The 19,422-nt window shown below is 46.5% G+C and overlaps 1 protein-coding gene across 9 annotated transcripts in view; it reads left to right on the top strand.

Moving 5' to 3' along the window:
* The window catches only part of LOC129170059 (tenascin-like), a 47,985-nt gene that overhangs the window by 21,749 nt on the left and 6,814 nt on the right, over nt 1-19,422 (top strand). For 5 of the 9 annotated variants that reach the window (XM_054757221.1, XM_054757219.1, XM_054757220.1 and 2 more), the window contains 11 exons: nt 2,294-2,786; nt 3,020-4,147; nt 4,471-4,734; nt 4,807-4,922; nt 5,213-5,366; nt 9,217-9,486; nt 10,595-10,780; nt 10,841-10,930; nt 10,998-11,261; nt 12,355-12,720; nt 12,846-13,127. In XM_054757221.1, coding sequence (XP_054613196.1) covers nt 2,324-2,786; nt 3,020-4,147; nt 4,471-4,734; nt 4,807-4,922; nt 5,213-5,366; nt 9,217-9,486; nt 10,595-10,780; nt 10,841-10,930; nt 10,998-11,261; nt 12,355-12,720; nt 12,846-13,127 — 3,583 coding nt within the window. In that variant the 5' untranslated portion in view covers nt 2,294-2,323. Of the gene's footprint in view, nt 1-2,293; nt 2,787-3,019; nt 4,148-4,470; nt 4,735-4,806; nt 4,923-5,212; nt 5,367-9,216; nt 9,487-10,594; nt 10,781-10,840; nt 10,931-10,997; nt 11,262-12,354; nt 12,721-12,845; nt 13,128-15,594; nt 15,868-16,996; nt 17,624-17,902; nt 18,212-19,009; nt 19,283-19,422 lie in introns of all 9 variants that reach the window. The other 4 variants (XM_054757227.1, XM_054757224.1, XM_054757225.1 and 1 more) reach the window with 4 other exon arrangements.

Genomic DNA, 19,422 nt, shown 5'->3' with positions numbered 1-19,422 from the left:
CAACGGCAGTGATGCTTTGTGTGGTGCCACTTGATGTCCCTCATGTCCTCAGAGAGACAACTGATTTCATGACCTCTCATAGAGGTTGTCATAATGTCCACCGTTACGCTTTTAAAGTAAACGTTGGACAATCAGCCCATATACTGTAGTTATGACAACGTTTCCTACAGAGAATAACATAAATAAATGTGTTCCATGGTCCAAATGTGGCCACCATAAAAGCCTTATTAGTTGTAGAGACAATGTTTTAAGTGACATTTTGATGTGCATGCATTGTAGTGAATTGTGTGAATTGCAGAATTGTTGACAGAGCATTGACTCTCATTAGATTGTACATCGAATGACATCTCCAGTTTGGTTGTTATTGTCTTGAACGTGCGCAGGAGCAGGAATGAGCCACACGTTACTTGTTCTTCTCCTGATTTCCTGACAACATTTAGCCAGCAGGGCAGGGTGGAAACTGGGAGATCTGTTAACGAGGTGTCGCTCTTTGTTTTCCCTCCTTTGAAAGTTGGTGAGATGATTTCCAGATGCAAATTGCAGAACAAGAGAAGTAAAAATCACAGATGAACAACCAACCAGATGTGCTCAAATGCTTTCCTCTTCTCCACCATGCTCTGCACAGTGTGGTGTTCATGCCTTCTAAAGTGGGAGATGAGCTGGGCCATCAGGACCGGGCAGAGGAAGGTCCAATTCCCAGTTTCCTCTTTTCCAGGCTGGAAAGTTCCCGTCTGGCTGCCAGTGTGTGGGAATTGATGGCTATTCTGGATTCTAGCTTAGCAAACAGCTCATATTTAGTTCAAGTTTCCTTGCTGGCACCCGCCCCGCGTCTGCTTTGCCTGCACTGTTAGCCTCGTGTACTTGAAGCGTGCAGCACGACAATACCTGTGGTTAAAAATCATGCAAATGTATTCCAAGTGTGCACGTCAGCAACCTTGGTGTCGTTGCGCATGTACGCTTACTTTACCTAGCGCACCTTCATCCCACCGCCAGCCAGATGTGCGGATTGCGTAAGTGGAGCTCGACTTTATTTCGGTGGCGTAACAGATTCCTGAACGAGGGGTGCTCCTGCAGAAATAGGTCAAGGTGAAAGTTCAAGACCATAAAAGCTGATGAAAGGGTTCCCCTTACATACCTGCGCCTCCAGCCCCTTCTGTTTAAAGACTCCACTATGGTATTAGCGGAAAATATTCGTCAAGCTTAACGACCTGACGAGGCAGGAAAGCCAACGTGGTGTCCGTCAATCAATGAAGAATCAAGATAGAAGAGATGGAGTCGGATCCCGCATGGACGCCGTCGTCAAAGACGTTACCTGATTAAAAAATAAGGAGGAGTCCACTCTTCTGGGAAGAAGGTTAGGGTTAGGTTAGGTTAGGGTTAGGTTTTGTTGTGAGGTGTGTCTGTGGGGATTTTGTTAAGTCAATTAACTGGCAAATAATTAGAGGGTAGTGTAGGTTTTTTTTTCCCAATAAAATCAAATATGCTTGATGAATGAAACTGCTGCCTGTAATAGTAAAATTTGACAGACTTGATGACATTTGTCATCATTTTTAAAAGATGATATACATTTTTTACTATGTTGTATTATTATTATTATTGTTTTGCTTTAGTGTAACCCTAATTATTTTTGTAATGTTCTGATAAAAAAGCAGCTCATATTCTACAAATGTCCCCCGAGCCGTACTTTGGACACCACTTCTGAGGGGCTATCCACACAGAAACGTTTTCAAACGGCATTCTGGGTGACCTGAAACGGTATTTTTTCAAAACGGCTTCCAGAGTGGCAAAATCTGAAAACGCAGTCTTGTGGTTTCCGTGTAGACAAGCAAAACACTTTTTTTGGAAAACGATGACATCACCGACCCTTCGCCATCACGTGACCAGAAGTGAGCTTTGACGACAAACCGACAGAATAGCTGAAAATTTGGACCGGCATGAGTCGCCCGATTCGACATTCTCCTGATTTTTTGTTGTCTTTTTCTCCAAAATGACTCTCAGAAGTAATTCCACTTTTTTGTTAGTCGAGATGAGCCTTGTAAAGCAGAAGACGATGGACTTATGCGATTGCGTTCTTTCTTCTTCTATAGATTGGTGTGTCACGTGGTTCTGCTGTCTGTTCACAGCGCCACACGTAGATGTGTCTTGTGTATTACATCATTTTCACCCAGCGATCCCTTCCGTTCTGGATGCAACTACTGTATTTAGTAATCCACAAATTTTTTAAAACCGCCCCCCCCAAAAAAACAAGAACCTTTCTGTGTGGACAGGACCTTAATATTGTTGTCTGTTACAGATCTATCGCCACTGACCAAGTTCAAGCAAGATGGCGACAAGAGGCCTCATGCACTGCCTCCTTCTGAGCGTCTTACTCACCGCCTGCGCCGCTGGCCTCGTAAAAAAGATGCTCCGCCATCGCCGCCAAACCCCTGAAGAACACAACATCACCTTGCCTGGTGCCGACCAGCCTGTGGTTTTTAATCACGTTTACAACATCAACGTCCCTGCCAGCAGCCTGTGCTCTGTCAACCTGGACGGTCCCAAGAGCGTGCCCCAGACGGAGACTGCCGTCACCTCCGGCCGCCACGCCGCACACCAGGCCACGGACGGCGAGAACCAGATCGTCTTCACCCACCGCATTAACATTCCTCGGCAGGTGTGTGGCTGCGGCGCCGAAGTGCCAGGCCTGAGAGACCTCATGAGCCGCATCGAAATGCTTGAGGGGGAGGTGTCGGCGTTGAGGAGTCAGTGCGGAGGCGAGGGCACCTGTTGTGGCGCACAGGTGGCAGGTGGGTCATGAAGGAAGTCAGTCATCGTTTTCAGAAGTTTGGAAAAGCTTGGTTTATTCTGCAGCCCATTTAGGCAGAAATTCTTAATGGTCAATTAATCATGCCCATCAGCTCAGCCAGGAAAGCCCACCTGCAGGCCGACAGTTGACACATTTTTGAAACGTGATGCTAGCATAATACCATCTGTTTTGACGAGATCCCTGCTTTTAACGTCTAATCTTTGTCTGTCAAAGGGAACGTGAGAACGAGGCCTTTCTGTGGCGGCCATGGTAACTACAGCGCGGAGACCTGCAGCTGTAGATGTGAGCCTGGCTGGCAGGGTCCTAACTGCACTGAGTCCGAGTGTCCCAACATGTGCCAGGGCCGAGGACGCTGCGTGGGAGGCATGTGCATCTGCTCGGATGGTTTCCTTGGCGAGGACTGCTCAGAACTGATCTGTCCCAAAAACTGCTATGGGCGCGGGCGCTGCGTGAACGGCACCTGCCGCTGTGACCGAGGTTTCGGGGGGGAGGACTGCGGACAGCGCACTTGTCCCGGTGACTGTCACAGTAACGGCTTTTGCGTTGACGGCCGGTGCGTGTGCGCGGCAGGTTACAGTGGAGAGGACTGCTCCCGCCCCACCTGCCTCAACGACTGCAGCGACAGAGGCACGTGCTTCAACGGGATGTGCATCTGCGACGACGGGTATCAAGGGGAGGATTGCAGCCAGTTGGCGTGTCCCAACAACTGCAACAGCAGAGGCCAATGCATCAATGGACAGTGTGCGTGTGATGTCGGCTTCCAAGGAAGCGATTGCTCTGAGCTATCTTGCCCGAGCAACTGCCTCCAGAGGGGTCGCTGCATCAATGGGCAGTGTGTGTGCCAGGAAGGATTCGCCGGTGAGGACTGCAGCATCAAGACCTGCCCCTCAAACTGCTTTGGCCGTGGTGACTGTGTTGAGGGGCGTTGCAGGTGCCACCCCGGATTCGCTGGTGACGACTGTGCCCAGCTGAGCTGCCCTAACAACTGCCGTAACCACGGTCGCTGCATAGATGGGCAGTGTGTGTGCGATGAGGGATTCGCCGGGGAGGACTGCGGTCAGAAAGCGTGCCCAAACGACTGCTTGGCTCGAGGATACTGCGATGACGGCGTATGCGTCTGTCAGGAGGGCTACTCGGGGGTTGACTGCTCTGTGCAAACCTGTCCAGACAACTGCAACAACAGGGGGCGCTGCATCAACGGGAGGTGCACCTGTGAGAGTGGCTATGAAGGGGAGAGCTGCGCAGAGCTGAGCTGCCTCAACAACTGCCACGACAAAGGGCACTGTGTCAAGGGTCAGTGCCTCTGCGACGAGGGATATATTGGAGATGACTGCTTTGAAGGTATGTGTTAAACAGTACATGAACATGATCGTGTAGTGTGTCAGTAACTGGATAAATGATAGAATATGGAAGGATGGATGACCCTAGTATACAAGTTTTTTGGCTATAAGTGGAAGCTGCAGACAAGAAAAGGAAAAGACCTAAGTAGACAGTCGAACCCAGAAACCCCTGCTCCCCACTGAAAAACTATTTCTGTGAAGACGTTTGTTTTTTGGTTTTTTTTCATCTTCTCCTCTCCCCACATCCAGATGTTTCTCTGGAGCTCGCATTAGCTAGTGTGTGGTTAAGATCATGAGAACTCTCCAACTTTTTGGTATTTCCAGTGTCCCCTCCAAAGGATCTCTCTGTCGGCGAGGTCACCATGGAGACGGTGGACTTGTCCTGGATCAATGACATGCTGGTTACTGAATACCTTGTCACATACGTGCCCACCCAGCCCGGCGGGCTCCTGCTTGAGTTCACCGTGCCGGGAGACCGAACCACTGCCACGGTCAAAGAGCTAGAGCCGGGCTTAGAGTACCAGATCAACGTGTACGCCGTCCTGAGCAACAAGAGGAGTGTACCAGTCAGCGCCAGGGTGGCCACAGGTAGCAAAGAAACCCCAGAGAACAACTTCATGTTGATGCAGCTTTGTCTGATCTTGGTTTGAATCCCTGTAGCTCTTCCACAGCCAGAAGGTTTGAGGTTCAAGTCTGTGAGGGAGACCTCCGTTGAGGTGGTGTGGGAGCAGCTCAACATCCCCTTTGACGGCTGGGAGATCTACTTCCGCAACACGGTCGGCCCCATTTGAAAAATTTCCCAGAGATTTTATGAGTGAGAGGTGTTAAGGCAGGCTGTTTTTCCTGGATGTCTCAGCTCGGAAGAACATGGATTTCATTTAGTCCCCAGTGTTTGCTTTGACGCATGGAAAATAGAAGTAAAGAACTGTGACAAAGTGCTGCTTAGAATCTGAGCCAGGGGCGACGTCCTGTTAAGTCTTTAAAGTCTTTATGGATGACTTTTCCTTCCTGCGTCATTCTCACAGTTGTCAGCTCATCTCACTTGTTCTTCTTCTTTTTGTTGAAGAAAGAAGAAAACGGAAAAGTGGTGAGCACCGTTCCTTCAAATCAAAATCACTTCCTTCAGTCAGGCCTCGGACCGGGGCAGGAGTATGAGGTGTCCATCAGCGTCATCAAGAACAACACCAGGGGACCTCCGACGTCCAAACGAGTCACAACCAGTGAGTTCAAGGCCAATACAGTATTATTGCATTTTATGCCGTTTTTCTCGTTTTTAGCCGAAAATATAGGATGCTAAAGTGCTAAAATGTCACTGCATTTAACACATCAGAACGCAGTGATAAATGCTAACAAAAAGCAACGGAGGAGAACCAGGCTACAGGTGGCAAGGAGACATTTTATTGAAGAGGTGCGCAGCAGCAGCAAAGTGAGGACTGTGGATTCTTAATACTGCAGTATAAGATTCACGATTCAAGAGTTTTATTGTCATATGCATAGTAAAAGAGGCAGTTCTACTATGCAATGAAATTCTTATTCTGTTCATTCTCCCAAGAAAAGAAAGAAAACACAAGAAATGAATAAGAACATAAGAAACATAAATACCAATAAATTAAGCAACAACAACAGAAGAGACATTAATACAAATAAATAAATAAATGAAGTGCTATGAGTGTGTGCGTGTGTTGCGTGCGGCGTGTGTGCGTGCTTTGTTGAGAAGCCTGATGGCCTGTGGGTAAAAGCTGTTTGCCAGCCTTGTGGTCCTGGACTTCAAACTCCTGTAGCGTCTGCCTGACGGTAGGAGTGTGAATAATGAGTGTTGTGGATGTGTGCTGTCCTTGATGAGGTTGTGTGTTCTTCGTAGGACTCTAGTTTTATAAATGTCTTGCAGTGAGGGGAGGGCTGCCCCAACAATGTTCTGTGAGGTCTTGATCACCCGCTGGAGTGCCTTCCTATCACGTGTTGTACAGTTACCGTACCAAACAGTGATGGAGGCGGTAAGGACACTTTCCATAGTGCATCTGTAGAAGCAACTCAGGATTGTGGTGGACATGCCAAATTTCCTCAGTCTTCTCAGGAAGTACAGTCTCCTTTGGGACTTCTTCAGAATTTGTTGGGTGTTGTGAGACCAGGTGAGGTCCTCGCTGATGTGTGTGCCAAGGAACTTGAAGGTTTTCACCCTCTCCACCTCAGTCTCATCAATAAACAGGGGTCTATGCGGCTCCTTTTCCCTTGTTCTTGGGTCGATGATCATCTCTTTAGTCTTATCTGTATTGAGAAGGAGATTGTTATCACGACACCAAGCTATGAGGTCCGCCACCTCTCTTCTGTATGATGTTTCAACACCACCAGTGATCTGTCCGATGACTGTAGTGTCATCCGCAAATTTAATGATGCTGGTGTTGTTCTGGGAGGCCACGCAATCGTAGGTGAAGAGCGTGTAGAGGAGCGGACTCAGCACACACCCCTGTGGGGTCCCAGTGCTCACAATTCTTGAGCTGGATGTGCGATTGTGGACTCTGACTGACTGGGGCCTGCCTGTTACAAAGTTAAACACCCAGTTACAGTTACAGTTACAGTTATAAGGTAGCTAATGTTAGCAAGTACACGTCCATCCATCCATCCATCCATCCATCGTCGCAGGGGCAGCAGCCTAAGCAGGGAGGCCCAGATTTTCCTCTCCCCGGCCACTTCTTCCAGCTCCTCCCGGCGGATCCTGAGGCGTTCCCAGGCCAGTTGGGAAACATAGTCTCTCCAACGTGTCTTGGGTCAAGCAAGTACACGTGTGTCCTCAAAATAACACAACCTTAAAAGGTAAGGTTGGGCATCGAGTCTCGATCATTGATGGGAACCGGGACTAACATTCCCATTCTCCCGGGATTGTTCAAATTTATTAATTTCAATTCCTAGTTTGAATGGAGTATATTGTTTTTACCCCCGATTCAACGCACACTGAACCCAATTTTAACACCCACATCCCTCTTTTTGCTCCTGCTGTTAAAAACCTTAGTGTGTTTTTTGACAACAGTCTAAAGTTTGATAAGCAAATGAGTTCTGTGGTAAGAGCAAGTTTCTTCCACGTCAGGCTCCTGCCAAAGGTGAAGCCCTTTTTGTCAAAGTACAGATCTTGAAAAAGCGATTCATGCTTTCATCAGCTTGAGGCTTGATGATTGTAATGCCCTCTACACTGGAGTAAATCAGTCCCTCCTCCACAGGCTCCAGTTGGTACAAAACGCAGCTGCTCGCCTTCTAACTAATGCGCCAAAATACGCCCATATCACTCCAGTTCTCCGTTCTCTCCATTGGTTCCCGGTACAGTCTAGAATCAGTTTTGAAGTCCTTTTATTTGTGTTCAATGGCCTTGGTCCAGCAAACTTGGCTGAGCTTTTAAGTGTCCGTCACCACTCCAGGGCCCTGCGCTCTTCTCAACACACATTAGAAGTCCCAAGGATGAAATACAAAAAATTGGGGGCTCGCGCTTTTGCTGGGTTTGCCCCCACACTTTGGAACTCCCTTCCACCTGCGCTACGATCTACTACAGAGTTATCAGTATTTAAATCTCTTTTAAAAACTGATTTATTCAGACTGGCTTATGACACATGATGATTATACAGGTATGCACTTTAGTTGTGATTCTGTGCCTGTTTTTTTTTTTCTATCATATTTGATCTTACTCTGTTCTTATTTGCTATAACCTGTCTTTTACTCTTGTGAAGCTTCTTGGGCACCATTGGGATGTTGTAAGGTGCTATACAAATAAACTTTGATTTGATTTGATGCCCACTTCACCAACTGGAAGAAATAGCTGCAAACACAACAAAGGAGAAGCTGCTAAAAAGTTTGACTTAACTTCATGTGGTTGGCTGTGGTTGGCTCAGTGCAACATTTGCAACATTTATATCTTTAAAACGCACAAAAAAGTTCTTGTCTCACATAAGGATTGTGGGTGATGGGCAGCATTCCAAAAAAAGTGCACTTTTCCTTGATCCTGATTATTCATATTTCACTGAGCAGCCAGCACAGGCATGTTGTGCGTCCATTTCCTCTTCTATCTGTTCATCTATCTATTCATCTATCTGTTCATCTATCTATTCATCTATCTGTTCATCTATCTATTCATCTATCTGTTCATCTATCTATTCATCTATCTGTTCATCTATCTATTCATCTATCTGTTCATCTATCTGTTCATCTATCTGTTCATCTATCTATTCATCTATCTGTTCATCTATCTATTCATCTATCTGTTCATCTATCTGTTCATCTATCTGTTCATCTATCTGTTCATCTATCTGTTCATCTATCTATTCATCTATCTGTTCATCTATCTGCCAGCTGAAAAGTGTTACAACTTTGATGTCAACCCAGAAACGATAGGAACAGTCAAATCCCTTCAATATGTAGCAACTGAACAAAGTGGTCCGACCGTGACTGTGTTTTCATATTTTCCCACATAAGCCCCCCCCCCCCCCCCCCCCCCCCCCCCCCCCACACACACACACACACACACACACACACACACACACACACACACACACCACCACCACCACCTTTTGACACTGTGTCCAGGTTTTTGCGATCATCTTCTTGGAGCGTGGAAAAGTAGTTCACTTTCAAATGTAGCGTGACGGCCCGTCGTGCCACTGAGGTCACGTATTTATGCACAGCGTGCACACAGAGATGGATGTTAGAATGAGGTTAGTAAATCTTCTCTGCCATTTTAGCCCTCCGGGGATCTCCAGTGGATTGAGGCAAGTCGACACATTTGTCTTCGATGGAGGTCAGTGTATTTTGGAGTTGTGATAGTGACTAGTGCGTTTCTATGCAAGACATCTTCATACTTATACATTTATACCTCACATTTGTGAAACTAGATTAGCACTCAGTAGAGGGCAGACCTCATACCATACTGTACTGTACTGCCTCGACTCCATCTGGAGGGTCATTGAACTGCTTGGCCCCAGTGCAAGTAGAGTGTGACTGTATGAAAGTGAATAATGTACAACCTCTGCAGAAAGGGAAAAACCTCCACTTTTGATTTTGGGAATCTCACTGACCTCTCCCCTCCCGCAGACATCGACGCCCCACAGCAGCTGCAGGTCCAGGATGTTACCGACTCCTCGGCCCTGGTCAGCTGGTCTCAGCCGGCGGCACCGTCGGACCGGGTCACCATCTTTTACAAGCCTAGCTCCGCCCCCTCCGAGGACGCCAAGGTGGAGATTTTCCCGCCGGACAAGCAGCACAGCCTGGAGGGTTTGAAGCCCGACACCGAGTACACAGTGTCCCTCGTCTCTCGCAGGCAGGACGCCAACAGCGAGCCCACCATCACCACCTTCACCACAGGTCTCCTGGACACACCTGTCACACAAAATGACAACAAGTAGCATTCAGTGGTACCTCAGTCAACATCTGCCCCGGTTTGCGTGTTTTTCAGTTAACATCTAAAATTTGTGCTAAGCTAAAGTTTAGCGTCCAACATGCCTTCCGTTTTTTTTACACCACCATCTTGGACCAGGCGGCCAAGACGAAGTCCCGCGATACTTGCACGTGATTGCGCAATGCATTGCGGGCCGCAGGCGACCTTTTAGGGCAACAGCGTTTGTTGACATCCAAGTTGCTGCGCCACAGAGAGATACACGACGTTTCAAATACATGGACTGTATAAAAGAGAAAGGCAATGGACAGTACTGAGACAAGGATGCAAGACCTCCCAATTTTACAGCTTAAAGGGAAGACCGTGGTCATTTCAGAAGTACGTAAATGTGACGGGAGTGCTGCGGTGCACACATCCATGCATACTCATGTACTCCGGTTCCTGCGTAACATTGTTTTCTATGGGAACATTTGCTTTGGTTACAGTCCGTTTTGGTTTGAGTCGGACCTTCTGGAACGGATTAATGACATTAATCAAGGTACCACTGTACTTGTTCAATCGAAATCAAGTAAGGCCTACATGAGCTAGCGCTTTAAGCTAGCAGTCCTTGAGGTGCGATTAAAACAGTCAATAACAATACAGGTAACAGCAATGATAAAGAATAAAAATGTATAAAACGAATGAAGTGATCAACGATAGTGACAACCTAAAAAGTGTAAAACAATTTCAGAGGTGGAAATAAACGTATGTTCTTGTGCGATTGCGCCAGTCTTCTAAGGCGATCTCGTGTTTTGCTGTTGCAAAATGTTTTGTTGTAAGTAACGTTCCACTCCAGTCCTGTCGGTGGTTGTAACGGCCAACTGCCAAGTCAATCGAGGAAGCAAAAACACGTCCGCCATCTTTCATGGAATCCTGAGTTTTCCAAAATGCTAAACTCCTGCATCCATGCCCAAAATGTAAATGTTCTTTTGTTCAAATCGGTTTAGCTTTTTTTTTAGATAAGCACAGAAACATGCAAAAACAGGACGTCTCTTTGAAATATTTGCTGTTAGAAAAATCAGTGTCTTTGTTGCGTAGGGATAGATGCCCCCAGGCATCTAGTGGCGGTGTCCCAGACAGAGGACAGCATCACCTTACGCTGGCGCAATAGCCGGGCCAACGTGGACAGCTACCGCGTGAAATACAGCCCACTGTCGGGGGCCGCTCACGGCGAGGAAGTGTTCCCTCGAGGACCGGGAGACACCACTACCGCCACAATCAGTGGTAAGTGAACGCCATGCGGATGACCTCAAAGAGTGCTTCAATGGCGTGATGTCTCCTCAGGGCTAAAGCCAGGGACAGAGTACGGGATTGGCGTGACCGGGGTGAAGAACGAGCGTGAGAGTCTGCCAGCCACCGTGAACGCAGCCACGGGTGAGTGAGCAGCTATCCAAATACACTCGCCGTGATTTAAGAGTTTTTCCTTACTTCTATACGCCAGACCTCGACCCTCCAAGAGCTTTGGAGCAAACCGGATCCACCGAGACCTCCATCTCCATCCAGTGGCAGAAGCCCCACGCCAAAGTGACCAGCTACAGGCTGGTGTACGTCTCCAGAGACGGACAAGTGGAGGAGGCCGAGGTCCCGCCCACTGACACCTCCTTCATCTTACTCGACCTGACGCCCGCTATGAGCTACTCCATCACCTTGACAGCGGAGCGAGGCCACAAGATGAGCTTGCCGGTCACTCTGACCGCATCCACAGGTGGGTGGACACAAACAACAAAATCTCATATATACCACTGGTAATTATTTTTACAACTCTCCTGTGTAACTAAATAAGATAACAAAATTATGATGAATCAAATGTGGAGACTCCAGATGCAGTTCGCCTGCTAGCTAGCAAAAATGGCAGAAACTCTGAGGTGAGGTGGGTGGACACTAGTTACCACAAAACTACTTAACACAAACAATAAAACCTCTTACACACCAGTGTTAATTCCTTTCGTAACTCTCTTGTGTAGCTAACTAAGAGACAAAAAAAAAAGTATTAGGAATCAAGGAAATAGGAACCTCCTGCTAGCTAGCAAGCTAGCTTACTGCCAAAATGGCGGAAATTCTTATGAAGTGGGTAGATGCTAGTAACGACATAACTACTAAACACAAACAATACAACTTCTTATACACCAATGTTAATTATTTTTACAACTCTCTCGTGTAGATAACTGAGGTAACAAAATTACTAGGAGTCAAATGTGTAGATTCCAGTTACAGTTTCCCTGCTAGGTAGCAAGCTAGCTTACCGCCAAAATGGCAGACTGATATGAGGTGGGCGGGTGTACACTAATAATGACAAAACTACTAAATATAAACAACACGACCTCTTATACACCACTGTTATTTATTTTCTATAACTCTCTTGTGTATCTAACTGAGGTAATAAAATTATTAGGAGTCAAATGTGTCAATTCTAGATGCAGCTTTCCTGCTAGCTAGGAAGCTAGCATGCTGCCAAAATGGCAGAAGCACTTATGAGTCGTTCAGTCACATTGTTTGAATTTGATAATTCGATTCAACTCTAATTAAAAAGGTCGATATAAAAAAGTTACTGGTTATCGGTGTCGTATCTGTCTTGAGTAAGAAAGTTATCGTTTTAAAAAAAAAGGTATCCTGCATTTCTAAAATAAAGCAATCCGTACTGTGCCATTTTTGGCACACTTGGTAGGGTACTTGAAGCGGTTTTAAGTCTGCATTTAACATCGTTTATTTAACGTGTCTTATTTGAACTCCTCCCAGGTTCTCTTCCACTCTCTAGCCGAGCACCAAAAAGGCATTCTTTAACCTTTTTTAATTCACAGTAGCTCCCAAAGCTTCCCCTCCAGATGTCCTGGGCCCAGCAGCCCCCACACCGTCTTCTCAGGATCTTCAAACGCCAGCCAAACCCCTGCAGCCAGAAACCACCGCATCCTCGGGAGACCTCAGGGTCCTAAGTGTTACCTCCACTAGCATTAGCCTGGCCTGGTCCGTGCCGGACCAGTCTTACCAGAGCTTCTCGGTGGAGCTCCTCGCTCCGTCGGCGCCCACACGTGTGATGGTGCTAACAGGAAGTGGGAGGAGCGTGGAAATGGAGGGCTTGGCCCCCTCGACGCTCTATGAAATAACATTGCAAGGAATGTTGGAGGGGAACTTCACTTGCTTAACTCTCAAAGGTTTTGCTACAACAGGTACTTGGAGCTAGTATCATTCCTTATCACTTTTCAGGTTTGTCAAGGTGGTTTTCTTTTTGTGTGCTGCCCCCTGCTGGTTAGGAGCCAGGCTGAATGACCAATGATGTAATTTTGTGACCCAGCAGAGGCACAGAAGCCCTCAGTGGGCAACCTCACCTTTTCCGACATAACGTGGGATGGCTTCACGGCGTCCTGGAGCCCCTCGACCGGTGCCGACTTTGACAGCTTTGTGGTGGAGGTAACAAACTTGGACAATATGGCGGAGAGCCAGAACCTCACCGTGTCGGGGGGCGCCCTCAGTCTGGGCCTGTGGGGCCTGAACGCCAACACCAGCTACATGGTGGGCCTGTACGGGCTCTACCGGGGCTCCTTCCTTGAGCCCGTGTACGCCGAAGCCGCCACAGGTACCCGCCACCTGCTCTGCTTGCTAGCTCACTTCCTGTAACAACAACAAGGGGGCGGGAATTAACCTTAGTCAGTGATGTAACAAGGTGTTGTTTTTTTAACCTCATCTTTTCTGCTTCTTTACTCCTCATCAGCACTAACAACATCCGTGCAAGGCTGTAATACGTAGCATGCTAGCTCGCTCACTATTGATTCCATCGCCAAATGACTTGTTTATTTCAACAAATAACGGTTTTTATCACACAAATAAGCTTCAGCGGGCTCACAAACCAACAGGTTTGTAGCTTATTAGCATGCTAACACTTTTTAGCGGCTGTTTGACAACACAGTACACATGGTGGAACATTTAAATCCACCAACGTGCATACCAAAAGTCCAAAAATGAAAACAATCCTGGTGTTCAAACCTCAACCCCATACTCAAAGGCTATGGGTTTTTTTCTTGAACTTTCTTCTACAAAATGTTCTTCTCGTAATTATGACTTTATTCCCATAATAGTTGACAACTTTATGAATTGTTTTGTCTGTTTTTCATAATATTGTGACTTTTTAACAAAATTATGTATTTTTTCTTTAATAATTCATATTTTTTCTCATAATATTATGACATTATTCTTGTAAAATTACAACTTTTTCTTAATATTTTGACTTTATTCTTGTAAAATTACTGTTGATTTATATAATATATATATATAAGATATTTCAACTTTTTTCTTAAATAAACATTTCTCATAACATTGACTTAATTGCTGTAATATTATAACTTTTTCCCCAATGTAATTTTCCAAAAATGTGTTTCTCATAATATTATGACATAAAAGTATATATACATTTTTTTTTCAACTCTATGCTACGAAAAGAACATTATTTTTCCAATATTACAAGTTTATTCTCATAAAATTGAGACCTTTTTTCTCGTTACAGTATAACTTTTTTTCTCTGAATATTTTGACTATATTCTTGTATAAATTTCAGCTGTTGACAATGACAACTTTATATGTTGTTTGGTTTGTTTCTGATAATATTTTCTTTAATATTTCATATTATTCTCATTACATTATAACTTGTTTCTCTTAATATTTTGACTATATTCTGTTAAAATTACTGCAAATTTTCAAATTTTTTCTGTTTTTTTTTTTCTTTTTTTTTGTTTTCTTGTTAAATAATATTTTTCATCTGTGCCGCAGGCCAATAAGAAAACAACACTGGGCCGCATTTTGGACACCCGTGAACTAATGTGTCAGTTTTTTGTGTTGCGTTTGCATTTTAGTCTAATTGAAGGAACGTCGATGACTTTTCTGAAATGTCTGGCAAATGTCTCTTTTCATTACGTCCGATGTGAAAATGCGTTTCCATATTCCCCAAAAATCTCCCACTTTGAAAAAGAGCCAGGTTGTTGTTCATCTTCTTGACTTTTTCATGTTGACGTCTTTACTACGCTGCATGAAACTCATGACAACAACCTCACGTTGTTGTGACGCTTCCGCTTAACCACCGCACCGGCACCTTGCAGCCACTGATTGTGTGGAGCTGAGAGAAGGCACAGTGATGGCGGCCTCCTCATCACTCGGGTCGTCCCTTTCAATGTCGAGCCTTCCGTCCAAATGCATGAAGCCCCGCCCATCCCTTCTGCCCTGCGCTGCCTTGCGGTCGCGTTTGACGCTGATGTGCTGCAATGATGGCAAAAGCAAATCGGTAACTTCATCATTTTCCTCGAAGCATCATTTGCCCAAGGATGTGTGAGCAGCAACAGCAGTCGGTCTTGAGTGGCAAATGACCCAACTCCTTCTTGTTGTCATCAAGGTCAAATAACACAGGTGCTTTCATGCAAGCTTCATGGCGCCTGCATGCCCACCTTCTACCACGTTACGCAGAAGGGATCCACAGGAGCATGATGGGTCAACGCTTAAGAGGTCCTGAGAATTCACTCTTAAAATCTGACTCAGACAACGAAAAATGATTTTATCACTTTTTCTTATCACTATTTATTTATGATTATCATTCTTAGGTCCTGAGATGGGTCAGTGATTGGCAGCAACATTGACTTTATTTATTTTTATATTTTCCTGTGTCAGATTTGGAACTATAACTACTGTATTTCTAAATCGGAAAAAACAAAGCTAAAGTAAAAACACACTAAAAAGCTAAATGTGGGATGAAAATGGACATTTTCAGTTGGCGACGTACAAATGTGTGCAGAGAGGTACAGAGATAGATTTTCTAAAATGTTTTGAAAGGAATATCGTCTGGCAAATGTCACCTATGTTCATTCAACAACGTCAAAATGGCTTGAAAGTAAAAAAGTGAGTGGCACAAACTGTTCCTAGGATCTCTTAAGCGTTTGAATTCTGCCTGAAAAAGACTTGCCTTCTTGCTGCGTGATCCAAGCTGGGTCATAAAACACGTGCATGTGCAAGCAACAGTTTGCACTCTGACTGAAACATCTAATGATGGTTTCTCCCTTCAGCGTGTCAGCCGTCGCTCGGCCATCTTTACGTGTCAAACTTGACCTACGAGAGCTTTTGGGTCACCTGGAACGACACTGAAGGAGACTTTGATGGTTTTGTGCTGGAGATTATTGATTCTGATTGGCTGATGCAGCCGAGGGAGTATAACCTGTCCCGCAATGCGACGTCGCACGAGGTCTCGGGGCTGCGGCCCAGCTCCGACTATGTAGCCTACCTCTACGGGACGTTTAAGGCATCCCGAACGAGAGCTGTCAGTGTTGTTGCATCGACAGGTATTTGCGACTTTAAGTGTTCTTGTAGTTAAATTAATCAGCATCGAGCATTTTAAAAATGACTGTCATCCCCGCGAAGTGACGAATAACGTTTATACTCTTCACCTAGTTTCTTTGTTCGCCAAATTTGTAATTGCTTCTCCTCTTCAACAGTTTCATGCAGGAGTGTGAAACTTTGTCAAAAGATGCATCTGTAATGCGTAGACTATGCGATTATTTTCAAAGCTGTCTGCCAAATCGCATTGATGTTATTGAGCCAAGAATTTTCCAAAATTCTAAACCGTAAGAACCTTTCATTCCTTTTCAATTTTCACTTGATCACCAAAGTTAGTAAACAGGTTTCAGAGAGTGACATACTCTATAGTCACTGGAGTTTGAACGAGATGGGTCAAGAGACATGGCCACCATCCACCACAACAGGGGCAGAGCTTACAGCTAATTGCCTATCAGTCGTTGACCATATGTTGGATCATAATAAAATTGTCTTGGCATGTCCTTCAAGGCATTTGGAACCCAATTACCCAAACCATCCACCCATCCATCTTCCTCCGCTTATCCAAGGTCAGGTCACAGGGGCAGCAGCCTTGCAGGGAAGCCCAGACTTCCCTCTCCCCGGCAACTTCATCCATCTCCTCCCAGCGGATCCCAAAGTGTTTCCAGGCTAGTTGAGAGACATAGTCTCTCCAATTTTTCCTGGGTCTTCCCTGAGGCCTCTAAATGGTTGGATGGAAGTATCCTGACCAAGTGCCCGAGCCATCTGGCTCCCCTCAATGCAGAGGAGCAGCAGTTCTACTCCGAGTTTCTCCCGAATGACAGTGCTTCTCACCTTATCTCTAAAGGAGAACCCAGACAACCTAGGGAGAAAACTCATTTCAGCCGCTTGTACCCACAATCTTGTACTTTTGATCACTACCCAAAGCTCATGACCGCAGGTGAGGGTAGGAACGTAGATGGACCGGTAAATTGAGAGCTTTGCAAATATCCAAACCCTTTTCTTGAAAACCCTGCTTTTGAAAGGCCACACATTGATCAGCTTCGCGGGGACGACACGCCGTCGTCTACCTTGTTACATCCAAGATGACATTGCTTAGTCTCAACCCATGCATATATTTTTCTCTCCTCTCTGTAGCGGAAGAGCCCGATTTGTCCAGGCTAGTTGTTTCTAACGTTACCTCAGACAGAGTGTCTCTGTCATGGCGGGCGGGCGACAAGGCGTTTGATAACTTTGTAGTAGAAGTCAGAGAGTCTGCTTTGCCCTCGCAGGCGATGGGCCAGGCACTGCCAGCCCACGTGCGCTCCACGGTCATGGCCGGCCTTAAAGCCAGTACACGCTACGACATAAAGCTGTACGCCAGCGCCGGCGGCCGCAACACGCATTCCTTATTTGCTGTCGCTACCACAGGTAGGACACCGCAAGCGCATGGTGACCCCAGCAGTTCACAGTCACCCGAGACTGAACTGCCATCTTCTTCTCTTTGTTCAGAGGATGTCCCCCTGTTGGGGCCCATAGCTGCTTCATCTCCAAGTCCGCATAACCTCACCTTGACATGGAGCACTGTGTCGGGCCACTTTGATGGCTTTGTTATCCGGGTCAGTGACTCGGATCAGCAGTCTGGGCCGCAGGAGTTCAGTCTGCCCGGTGACGCCACAAGCTTTATCCTCTCAAACCTGATGGACGCCACGGGCTATAATGTTGAACTGTACGGCCTTTCGCACGGGCGCCGCACTCCCTCGGTGGTAGCCCATGCCGCCACAGGTATACTTCACTCACGTCCTCTCTTGCTGTCTTACATTTCACGTGCATGACTTTTGACGTGCATGAAGCTAGCTTTGAGATTGTTTCCAATAGCATCCAGGAAGATTCAGGAAGTAGAGTGACCCAGAACAGGGTAATCCAAGTATCATAGCTAGGTAACATGTAGACCCTCGATTGAGGATATATAGGACATTGGAAATAGAGCTAGAAGACAATTTGCTGATTTGCTTTTGCAACCCTTGCACACATCCTAACTCCAAAACCACCACCACCCTCCAGCTCCTTTGCCCAAAGTGGAAAACCTGACCATTTCCAACGTCACCCCCTTCGGTTTTCGTGTGTCGTGGGGGGTGAAGCAGCGGCAGGCCCGGGAGGAACCGACGCCCTCCAGTGGCCCTTTCAGCCACTTTAACCTAGTGGTGACCGACTCGGGCTGGCTGCTGGCACCCCAGGAGTTCACGGTGCCAGGGAACCAGAGCCACCTGGACATCGGGGGGCTCATCACTGGTATAGGCTATGAGGTCAGGCTGACGGGCGTTTCAGAGGCAGGGCTCCACTCTCGGCCCCTCTCCACTGTGGCTGTCACAGGTACCCACCCCATGGGGGCCCCCTTCATCCTGATGCAACTACTGTGCGATGATGCGACTCTGAAGCTTCAACATCACAACCTGGCAGGCGTCGAAACCACAAAACATTTTTTTTATTTTCTCAAAATAGAAGCTCTGCCATGTTCTGCGGCTGAGGCTTCAGCACAGTATTGCGTCCTATTACCACATTTATGACTCGTATGAATCTTTTCCAGAATCCTCTCAAGCACTTTTTCCATTTCCTTTTGTCCGTCTAGCTGTGATGCCGTCTTGGGAGCAGGCAACGATGGGGCACGCCCATCTGTTTCTTTACTGCCTCTGAAATATAAGCTTGTTGGTTTGTGTTCATATTTGACCGTGTGTTTTCCCTCCGATGCTTATTTTCAGGCTTACGCGCTTGGGGTTCGTGAGATACTGGTAGCTTACACAGTTTAGTGAGGCAAACCTGTCAGAGGAAGGAAAACACACATGTCAGCTGATGTAACTTCTGTTTGTTTACCTTTGAATGCACTGGAAGCGTCATGGCTGGCAAGAGGACGCATGGCCTCCCAGCATATTGGCCGCAGTTTTGATTGGAACGACCCTAACTGACACGATGAACGTCTATGAAAAGTCTTTTAATTCCCTCCATCTCCTGTCTGTCGTGGCTTTGACTTACTTGCACTAACAGACGTGAGCATCTTGGTCAAGGAATGCCGCCTGGAAGGATCCTCCTAACCCGTCTTGCTTGAATTCTTGTGGTCAGAAATCGCTGACTGAAACCAGCAACCATCTGCAACATTGTTTCCCTTGTGGCCAGAGGCGGAACCCGAGGTGGAGCATCTGTTTGTCTCCGACATCACCGTTGACAGTTTTCGCGTGTCGTGGGCGGCGGACGAAGACCTCTTTGACAGATTTGTTATCAAACTGCGAGATGGCAAGAGGTCGGGACTCCCTCAGGAGCACCTCGTCGCCGGCGACCAGCGAACCAAGCTAATCACTGGACTTGCAGGGGGCACAGAGTATGAAATTGAGCTTTATGGAGATTCTTTGGACCACACATCCCAGCCAATCTTTGGGGTAGCTCAGACAGGTACATCAGCCACACTGGGTCCTTATTAACCTCTGGAACCTCTCAGGACTGAGTTTACTGGTTCTATACTAACCTCTGGGGCCTCTCAAGACTGGATCGACTGGGTCTATACTAACCTCTGGAGCCTCCTAGGACTGGGT

Source organism: Dunckerocampus dactyliophorus, chromosome 17 (assembly GCF_027744805.1).
Source record: "Dunckerocampus dactyliophorus isolate RoL2022-P2 chromosome 17, RoL_Ddac_1.1, whole genome shotgun sequence".
In the NCBI taxonomy this organism is placed as follows: Eukaryota; Metazoa; Chordata; class Actinopteri; order Syngnathiformes; family Syngnathidae; genus Dunckerocampus; species Dunckerocampus dactyliophorus.
Note: the sequence above shows the minus strand (reverse complement) of the source record. Positions and strands in the feature narration are given on the sequence as shown.